At 38.1% G+C, this 10,641-nt stretch overlaps 1 protein-coding gene across 2 annotated transcripts; it reads left to right on the top strand.

Moving 5' to 3' along the window:
• Positions 1-744: 744 nt before the first annotated feature.
• On the top strand, positions 745-6,657 carry cxcr3.1 (chemokine (C-X-C motif) receptor 3, tandem duplicate 1). 2 transcript variants are annotated; one of them, XM_079894299.1, is made up of 3 exons: positions 745-823; positions 2,458-2,841; positions 5,026-6,657. In XM_079894299.1, exons 2-3 carry the CDS (start codon positions 2,461-2,463, stop codon positions 5,758-5,760), a joined length of 1,116 nt encoding a protein of 371 aa, XP_079750425.1. In that variant the 5' UTR covers positions 745-823; positions 2,458-2,460; the 3' UTR covers positions 5,761-6,657. The 2 variants fall into 2 exon arrangements, with proteins under 2 accessions (XP_079750425.1, XP_079750426.1); XM_079894300.1 differs by having other exon boundaries at positions 790-823; positions 2,461-2,841.
• The last annotated feature ends 3,984 nt before the right edge of the window (positions 6,658-10,641 follow it).

The raw sequence follows: 10,641 nt of genomic DNA, 5'->3' as shown, positions 1-10,641 counted from the left end.
TACAACCTGACACAATAAAAAAATCTCTGCGCATAAGGTAGAAAACCAAAACCAGACAACAAAAGTACAAACTAATATACGTGAGCAGCGATGTGTGCAAGTGAGAATGGCAAGAAATGAAGAACAGGACGTGGTGTAAAGGTGTGAAAAAAACATCCCGTTGCATGTGCATCTGTGACATAAGGATGAAACAAGTAGATGGAACATCTTGCTTTGCAACAATTACTTTTATAAAATCAGCTTCATACTGATGGAAAAGAAACACATGAAAAAATATCTGTAATATGAAAACAGATAACTGTTAACATCAGATAACTAATTACAAAGTTGGCTTGATTTGATTGTTTTCTGACTGAAAAGTTGAAAAAGCTTATAATTGCAAATACACAAGGCTGAAATATTATCAGTTAGCATACAGAACAATAATTACAATTTCTCTGTAGTTGTCAACTTTTTCTTTGCTAGCAAGATCATCTTTAAGAATAATGAACAATAACTAATGAACAGTCTATGTTTGCCAGCTTGTAACATGCATCCTATTTCTGCATTTCCCTGAGCAAAACATTTCATTGAGAAAGCAAAATGAAAATTTAAAATAGAATTGTGAATGAGCGACAACTGATCGTTATCATATTTCCTCTTTTGAACCCTGATGGTGCTCCCTGCCACTGTCTCCTCCTCCTCTCTCTCTCTCTCTCTCTCTCTCTCTCTCTCTCTACAGTGCATCTGCATGCCGTGACCTTTAGGTCTAATAATGAGTAACACTCAATGTACCAATCATTTCAGCGCCTCTCAACTACTGTGAGATCATTCACTTACACAGGTACGTTTTCTTCCTTCCAAATAACCATAGATCGATGATGCTCACATTGTTGCTGAAATTAATGTTTAATTGTTGTATTAATTTTACATTTTAAGATTATCAGTGATAATCTCATTTTATTTCAATATTATTGGATTTGTTTCTTGCCATAATATTTAGAGCATTTTGCTTCCCTTGATTTGATATCCAATTCAAAAGAGTTTCAAAGGAGCTTCACTTCCAATTACGATGAAATATTTTAAGACTTAGATTTTTAAAAGTTAAATGTGCATTTTCAGCACAAACAGATTGACATTATTGCGACTGCAGGATGATAAATAAGGGGAAAAACCAGGGGGTGACAAATATCACCTACAGAGATTTCAGGTTTCAATTACAGAAATTCAGAACATTATTGTAAATAACATGGTTTCGCATAAAGAGATCAGGAGACTAGGTAACTATACACTCTTAAAAAATAAAGGTTCTAAAAGTGGGTTTTTGCAAACATTTTGGGGTCCCCAAAAACCATTCATTGACCAGTTCTTTAGATCCTTTTTTTTCTTAGTGTGAAGAACATTTTAATAATCTAAAGAAACTTCTTCCACTAAGAACCTTTTGGGGAAGGCAAAGGTTCCATGGATGTTAAAGGTTGATAAAGAACCTTTATTTTTAAGAGTGTATATCCAAACTACCCACAGTCTCATTTTCAAAGAAATGGTGTTTTACTTGGAATGCCCGCTCAGGGAGGTGTTAGACCGGTTCGTCAGCAACAAACTTGAAAGTCATAGTTGGTTCAGCTTAGTCTCATCAATGATGAGGAATCTGAATTGCATTATGACTGATAAACATCAGTGATGAATGTGCTTTGTGGCCACAGTGTGGTTTTTCATTTTCTCTTATCTGTTCAATCGATCGATTCACAGAATATGAAAACACTTGATTTGAAAAACAACAGTGTGTACCAAAGCCGCTGTAAATTCACTTATAAAATCCTGGATTTGTCAGAGCGGGAATAGAAATGAATAGGCTATATGAAAAGGCTATGAATTAATCCTATGCATCAATTCGGTTACATCTTATTTCAAACCTATAGAAACATTCCTTCAGAGGATTACAGAAGAAGATATTTTTATGAATGTTTAAATTGTTTTGTCCATACAATAAAGGTCAATGGGGTCCAAAAATCATTTGACCCTACTTTCATTTTATGGTCAAAACAAACAAACGAACAAAAACAGAATATCTTCTTTTGTGTCCCAAAGAAGCAAAAAAGTCATAAGGGTTGGAGCGACATGAGGGTGAGTAAACGATGACAGAATTATTATTTTGGGCGAAGGATTCCTTTAATTTTGAGCTTGAAGGCTTTATGCCCCCTTTTGGCCAAAGTACATTACTTCAGAAAAAGTTACTTCTTCAGACGTAAACTATAAACTGGAATAAATGTAAGGATATTGAAATTTTACCCTCAGACTTTAAACCGCACGTTCAGACAAAATGCTGTCAAACACACAAAATAGCACATTCTTGTTTAACATCTCACACTTGAAACATTCATTAAATTATTATATTTCTAAATAAATAAAATAATAAATACTCTTATTGAAAGTAAATGATGGAAAAAGATACTAATTCTGATGTATGTTTCTTTGCAGAAGATGACTTTTGATGAAAAGATCACCATGAGCATGGAAGAACTTGGTTTCTCTGGTGATTACGGCAACTACTCAGTGTATGACGGGGACTGCTGTGGAGGAGGAGGACTTGTCTGTGATCAGGACTCTAGCATGCACTTTGATTCCATTTTTATTCCGGTCCTTTACTCTCTGGTGCTGGTAGTGGGGCTGGTGGGAAATGGGTTGGTTCTGGTGGTACTGTGGAAGAAAAGGCAGAGCTTGAATGTTACAGACATCTTCATCCTTCACCTGAGTTTAGCAGACACTCTGCTGCTGCTGACGCTGCCCTTCTGGGCTGTAGAGGCAGTGAAGGGCTGGGTCTTCGGCACAGCGCTCTGCAAACTGAACGGAGCTCTGTTCAAGGTGGGCAAAATCTTTGTTGTTTATGTTGTGTTTTTAAATGTTGATTTTATGAAATGATTGGGTACACTACTTCTCCATTTTATTGTTTTATGCATACATTCTGTGATGGAACTGTATGAATGACAATACATTCTATAATAGACATTCACACAAGTAACCGAAAAATTCTAACATCTAAATTAACTCCTTTTTTATCATGTCATTGCTGAATCAACATAAATGCATTCATTTATACTAATAAAATCTAAAAAGTTGGAGATACATTCTTACATTTACATTTAATCATAGCAATTTACAAAGGAGAACAATAGAAGCAATCAGACCGACAATAGGGCAACAATATCTAAGTGCTGTGAGTGACTGTACTGTGTAAGTCCCAGTTAGCACAGTACACACAGCAAGTTTTTTTTTTTATACGTTTTTTTTAATAAATAGAATAGAATAGTTAGTGTTAGTATTAATGGTAGTATTAATGAACAAAATACTCTTTTGACACTATAAAAAACCTTTTGTGCAATTGATTTTATTATTTATTTATAGATTTTTTTTCAAATTGATTATTATTATTTGAGCTGTACAGCTGTTAAAATCATTTTCATGGTAACAGTTGTAAAATTGTATATAACTTTACACAGAAAAGGTTAATAAGGGATATTTTCACATTAAAATCATGTTAATATATTGTTTATATCTTGTGGCTATACTATTGAAAAAGAGAGCCTTTTGGCAGATTTTACGGATCGGCCCCATTCACTTCCATTGTTCCTCAATGTAACCCTGATTTTTGCTTTTTTTTAAGAAGTGGAAAATAATTTTTGTGTTAAATAACAAATGCTGTTGATTGAGCCTAACTTGTACAGAACCAGGAATATTACTTTAAAGGAGACATATCATGCTTTTAAATCGTTCCTTTTTACATATAAATCATACATTTGTGGTCTATATAAAAGCGGAACTGCAATGCTTGGGTCTGAATTCCTCATTATTATAGCTCCACAGGCCCCTTTTCTACCCCTTTTCTGATGTGCGTCTGAGAGCAACTCGTTTTGGTGCGGTCTTTTTAAATGCAAATGAGACACGTCATACCCCGCCCCCTCTCCAGGTTGTAGAGGTGACACTCGGTTCAACTCCACCCCGTTCGGCCATTTTTGTAGTTTGATAGCAGAGATACGATTATCTAGCGGCACAGAAACTTTTGGACATCCAAGATTTGTGTCAACACAGAAAACATTTCATCATTGGATAGTTTTTTCGTTTTATTAAAGTGTTGTTTTATGTCAGCTTAATGCCCGGAACACTTTTCAGAAAAGATAAGGCAACAATTCACACGGTAATTCAAGAAAAAAATATCTCCTAATGCTCCACATGAAAGTTTGGTCTTCCGACCTTTTACCACCGTGTCGATTTATTTTGATTAATATGTGCGAGGGAGAGAGAGCAAGACAGCGCCTAGTTTGGAGACGGTGAAGTCTTGTTTACACTTTCGTCTGGCTCGGAAGAGAGAGAGAGTGCGTGTGCGACCGGGTCTCTCTCTCTGCTCGTTCTTTCAGTTAAACATGCGCCCTGTCACAAGCGCAGCAGTTCATCTACATTACTCACCGATCAAATAAGACTTTGGCGGGCGCTAAAACAAGTTCAATGCAGGAAAAACCCTGTTGTTGCTTAAGTAGTTATCCTTGAAGTGCTTCACGTTCGCGCACACAAAAATGACTTTATGGGTACATTTCCGTTAAAAATAAAACTCAACCAGGCACTTCGAAGAGGTTCATTGATGCTGGGAGACAGTGTAATGAAGCGTGTGGGTTACTACATCCAACAACCGAACATTTTGACTTACCCTCTCGTAAGTTCTGCATCTTTGAGCTACAAAATCGTAGCGAGAAATAACAATGGCGGATTGCTCGAAGTGTTGAGCCGGTAGTCGATGTCCTTATTTGGCAGTGCCGCTGCAAATGTCATAGAGAATAGAAAAATCGGAACAGGTTGAAAAATAAGGCCAAAACAGAATATAAAGATATCAACGAAACACCTGAAGAGACTCATTTCAAATTTTCTGTACTTCTTAACACTAAAAATATACAACAAAATGCATTTAAGGGCTAAAAAAGTGGATTTAGCATGATATGTCCCCTTTAAGAATCAACTTCAGGTTTGCAGTCTCTTATTGTCACGTTTCTCCATCAGATCAATTTCTACTGTGGGATTTTCATGCTTTCCTGCATCAGCCTTGACCGCTTCCTGTCCATCGTCTATGCAGTGCAGATGTATTCTCGTAAAAAGCCCACGGTGACTCACTGTTGCTGCCTGATGGTCTGGCTCTTCTGCATTCTTCTCTCCATTCCTGACTGGATATTCCTTGTGGACTTCGAGGACAGCAGACGACAGGATAAAATAGAATGTGTTCCGTTTTACCCCTCTGATAATTGGCGTCTGTACTCTCGTCTGCTCTACCATATTTTGGGTTTTGCTTTTCCAGCAATAATGATGTTGTTCTGTTACTCTTGCATCCTCCTGCGGCTGCGACGTGGCTCTCAAGGCATGCAGAAGAAGAGGGCCATCCGTGTCATCATAGCTCTCGTACTGGCCTTCTTCATCAGCTGGACACCCTTCAACATCACCCTCATCGTTGACACCATGAAAAACAACCAAACCATCAGTAACCAAACATCCTGTGACAGCACCACAGCATTGGATGTAGCTCTTACAGCAACTTCCACATTGGGCTACTTACACTGCTGTGTCAACCCAGTGCTTTATGCTTTTGTGGGGGTGAAATTTCGCCAGCACTTGCTGGACATACTAAGACCGCTGGGCTTCACGCTGAAGGGCCCAGCAGGCCTGGTGTCGCGGAAAAGCTCTGTATGGTCAGAGTCAATGGACACATCACACACGTCTGCAAGACCAAACATATATGTGTAGTCAGTAACCATCCCCTCTTTTTCTGCAACCTTTAACATCTGTATCAGTATTATGTCAGAATAGTTTGGCTTTAAGTACACAAGTGTTTCTGTTCACACCAAGAAGGGTAACTATTAATTGTTCTAATTCTATGAGAATAGTGAAGTCCACACCACAACTATAACGATAAAGACATAGAAGAACTATATCACTGGAATCACTTACTTTCAGAGTTTCCCAGCTGATGAATGATAAAACCATTAACAGACAATCAGAATCCACCCAACTTTAAAGATGAAGTATGTAAGATTCATTCTTAATCCAGTTTATTGTTCATTGACTAGTGACTACTATTGTTATGCTATGGGTTTATCTCCCCTAAAAGGGTAAAGATTTAGCCTCACAGGCACCATTAAAACGTTCAGAGTAGTCCACTCAAATCTGTCAATCTCTTTCCAGCTCAACGTATAGCATGAGTGTGGCTAGCTACTGAAGCAGGAAAAGACATTCAGCTTCAGAAGTGCAAGCCTTTTATGTTTTTTATTGATTTTTTTAATTTTAGATAAGACAGTAGTAGGACAGGCAGGAGGAGGGAATTGTCGAGACTTAAACCTATAAATCTTTATTTCTCTTCTCACATGTGGCAGCTACTTTAGGTTATGTTTTGCATTTCTCAAGTATACTTGATTTCTTGAATTTTACTGTTATGCATTTTGAAATTCCGGAGTTATTGTACAGTGTCTACAATTGTTCCAATTGTCTTATGTTTTCATTTTTTATTATGTTTTTAAATATATTGATTTGCTGTAAATATTTAAAACATCTTGAAGCCCTACTTGTCATAAGAAGCAGAACCGCAAATGTGTATTTTTTTGTACTGTCGTCTTATATTTTGAATATTAAAGGTTAACTTCTTTTGCTGAACCTTTGTTTTTTTCAGTTGTGTTAGCATAAAACTTCCAGGTAAGATGTCTGTCTCATTAATGCTGTAAAACTGCAATACAATGAAATAGAAGAAAATTACATGCACAGTATATGACTTAATGCTATTATGCTTTTTCACTTTTTCTACTTTAGTTTGTGTGTAGTGTTGCTGTTTGAGCATTAAAAAGATCTGAAAGGTTACAAAACTCAAAGTCCACTTCAAAGGGAGACATTTTATTTAACAGAATCCACTTTTCAAGAACTAGGCTACAACAAACGGCTCGTTTCCGGATCTTATTAAGTAGCCTAATAATATAATAAAAATAATAATAAAAACATGTCTGTATTAAAGTAAAAATGATTGATAAACACGTCTTTGGAATGAAATGAAATAGCAAGTAGCCTACTTTGGGTGTCTTGTTCATCATATTTATTTTCATATTTAACCAACAGAACTTAAATTACATTCAGTTTAATAGCAACACCGTAAAGGCTTGTTCGACTTCATACAGCTCTGTGCAGACCGATCGGCGGCTGACTTGAAGCAGTGCATGCTAGTTAAGGCGCCTTTCCACTGCACCGACAGCCGTCGGACCGGAAGTCATTAATTTCCAATGGAGAGTCGTACGGATGCGTTGAAATATCTGAACTTCTGCGGCTAGACGTATGCGACCGGTCGGCCGGATGTGATGTATTCTAATCAAAACTATGAGCGCGAAGCTAGAATTATCAATAGGCTTGTTTAAGATGCGCCTTGCCTCGCCTGAATTGTAGTCGAGAGTAGGCGGCTGCAGTGAAAGCAGGAGTGAAAAAAGCGCAGGCAAGACGGACAGTTCTCTCTTCTTGCAGTGGATCTGACACCTGTGAGTAGTGGTGGGCAAATCGAGGCTTCGTGAAACAATGAAACAGTTGAAGCAAATGTGCCATATTGTGTCGAGGCTTCGAAACAATCCGACACCCGTCTCAACGGTGACACCTAGTGGTCACTTGCAGGTGTTGATCTGAAACAACCTTGACAAAGAGCCATTAACATTTTTTTTTATTATTTTTTATTATTGTATCTAATGTGTGAAGTTTGTAACCTGTAGGCTCCTCACTGTGCATAATGTTATTTTGGTCATGAAAAATTAATATTAATAAAAGGAATCAAGCCACAATATCTCACTTTTTTTTATAGATTTTTATTCAAAAATATTAATTTCTCTGCTGTGGAAGAACTCAGCCTACTTCTTTTTTTTGTACAGATAATTTCTCGAGCCTTTGAAAAAATCCTCTCACAATGGACACTTGTTGCTAGTATGCAAAGATATTTTTTTAGCAATGACATACAAATAATTATATTTCAAACAATGCATACCTTGCTTAGATGGCCCGCAGCAGTGTCAGTAGCGGGCCTACAGGGGGAATGCTACCATCCTCTTCACCCTGCAAAATGGCAGGATGAGTACTCCTCAAATGGCGCATCATGGATGATGTATTGTTGCAGTAGGCTAGCTGCCGATCACAATACATACATCTCACTTTATTTGGGGTTTCCAAATGGAAATGCTCCCACACCACAGATGTACGGCATCTCTTCTCTGGAGATTCTGCATCTCTTAATCTATCTATGTATCTATATATGTATTTATCTATTAATCTATCTGTCTATATATATTTCTATCTATGCATCTATTAATGTGTCACTATATGTATACTCTATCTGTCTGTCTCTAGCCTATCAGTTATTGTGTAAATTTAAATGTAAGCCTAAATATAACTAAACAAATCGCACTATAAATGTCACTATATCACCAAAAATCTGCTATCTCAAAATCAAACTCCTCTCACAAAAACCCACGAGGTCAAGATGCGTTGACTTCACTTTTATACAGATGTGCGATTGTGTGATCTGTTCCCGACTCTGTCAATCAAACGCTGATTCGGCGGACCATGCCACCTGTCGAAACACTTGTGAAACACTCCGAAGCTTCATTTAGCCGTAGTTACGTGACATGGGTGTTTTGAATCACGCTTCGGATCAGTGTTTCGAAACATCTGCGCTTCGGGATCTCGAAAAGCTTCGGAACGTCAGTTTCCAGGGGGGTAATCCAGCACCCGGAAAGCGTACCATCCCCGGGGGCCGCCATTGGCTAACAAGCCATCACCTAAATAAATAAAGTGATTTGCTCCCTAAGAAACTCAAAAAGCAAAGATGCTTCTCATCAGGACACAATGTTTATCAAAAAACACTCAGCCACTTTAACCCCCCCATTGCCCATCTAGTAAACCTCTCAATTACTCACAGTTTCTTTCCTACAGACTGGAAACACGCGATTGTAACTCCTATCTTTAAATCTGGCGACCGCCATGCAGTCAGTAACTACAGACCCATAAGCTTATTACCAGTAATCTCCAAGGTTGCTGAAAAAGTGGTCATAAACCAACTTACAGATCACATTAACAGCTGCAACCCTGGTCTAAACCCAGTCCAGTTTGGATTTAGAAAACTTCACTCTACAGAAACAGCAGTTCTACACCTAACAGAGCAAATCAGATCTGTTCTTGACAAAGGAGGAGTTGTTGGAGCTGTGTTTTTGGACTTAAGTAAAGCCTTTGACACAGTTAATCACAATGTCCTTTTGTCTAAACTCATTAGCTTCAACCTTTCGTCCAATACACTTGCATGGATTTCATCTTACCTATCCAATAGAAGGCAGTGTGTAAAAATCAAAGGCATGTGCTCCAGCTTCTTGAGGTGCACAACGGGTGTACCTCAAGGATCTGTGTTAGGCCCACTACTTTTTAGTCTGTACATCAACGACCTACCTCAGCACTGTCACGACGTAGAGGTACAACTCTATGCTGACGACACAGTCTTGTACACCCATGCAACATCAGCTCAACAAGCTGCAACTAAATTAACCAATGCCTTGGTTGGAGTGGCCGAGTGGTTAGATCAATCCTGCCTTACCTTGAACATAGGTAAAACGAAAGGCATGTTCTTCTCCAAAACCAAGCTGAACATCCTAGACGTAAACATCTGCTTTAAAGGTGAACAGATTGAGACTGTTACTGAATTTAAATATCTTGGAGTGCTGCTTGATTCAACCTGACCTTCAAAAAACACATAAAGAAAATGACAAAAATCATTAAATACAATTTGGCAAATTTTAGACAGATTAGATCCTCTCTATCAACAGAGGCTGCTAAGATATTCCTACATGCTCTTATTTTCTCACATATCGCATACTGTATCACCTGCTGGGGGCAGGCTAGTCAAACAACAATTAGGCCCTTAGAATCCCTGTACAAACAGGCCCTGAAAATCTTTGACAAAAAGCCACTCAGGCACCACCACTGTGACATACTACATAAGTACAATCTACTAACTTTTGAAAATTAAATGCACAGTTTATAAAATCCTAAAAGGTCTGGCCCCCACCTGTTTGAGTGAGTTTGTCTGTTACCGTGGCTCTGTAAGGACCACTAGAATAACTTCTGTACATAGCTGCACTGTACCCTTTCGCTATTCAGCATTTGGACAGGCAGCTTTCTCTGTCAAAGCTGTAATACAATGGAACACAATTCCAGATAATATAAAAACTTGTGACTTGTTTGGGGCCTTTAAAGTTAATATAAAAAAAACATTTAAAACTTTCACAACAATGCATCCACTAACTTGCTAGTGGGCAACATTACTTTTCCTTCAGTCACATTTACCTCCTTATAGAAGGGCGTAAGGGTTGAGAAGGGGTTGTGTGTGGGCATAATATTGTATGTCGTGATCATAGTGTGTGTGTGTGTGTGTGTGTGTGTGTGTGTGTGTGTGTGTGTGTGTGTGTGTGTGTGTGTGTGTGTGTGTGTGTGAGTGTATGTATGCCCTTGTTTATATTACATTGTGGGGACCAGCCAGCGGTCCCCACTTTTCAAAAGGCTTATAAATCACACAGGATGAGTTGTTTTGAGAAAGTAAAAATGCAGAATGTTTCCTGTGAT

Source organism: Squalius cephalus (assembly GCF_949319135.1).
Source record: "Squalius cephalus genome assembly, chromosome: 15".
Classification (NCBI taxonomy): domain Eukaryota; kingdom Metazoa; phylum Chordata; class Actinopteri; order Cypriniformes; family Leuciscidae; genus Squalius; species Squalius cephalus.
Note: the sequence above shows the minus strand (reverse complement) of the source record. Positions and strands in the feature narration are given on the sequence as shown.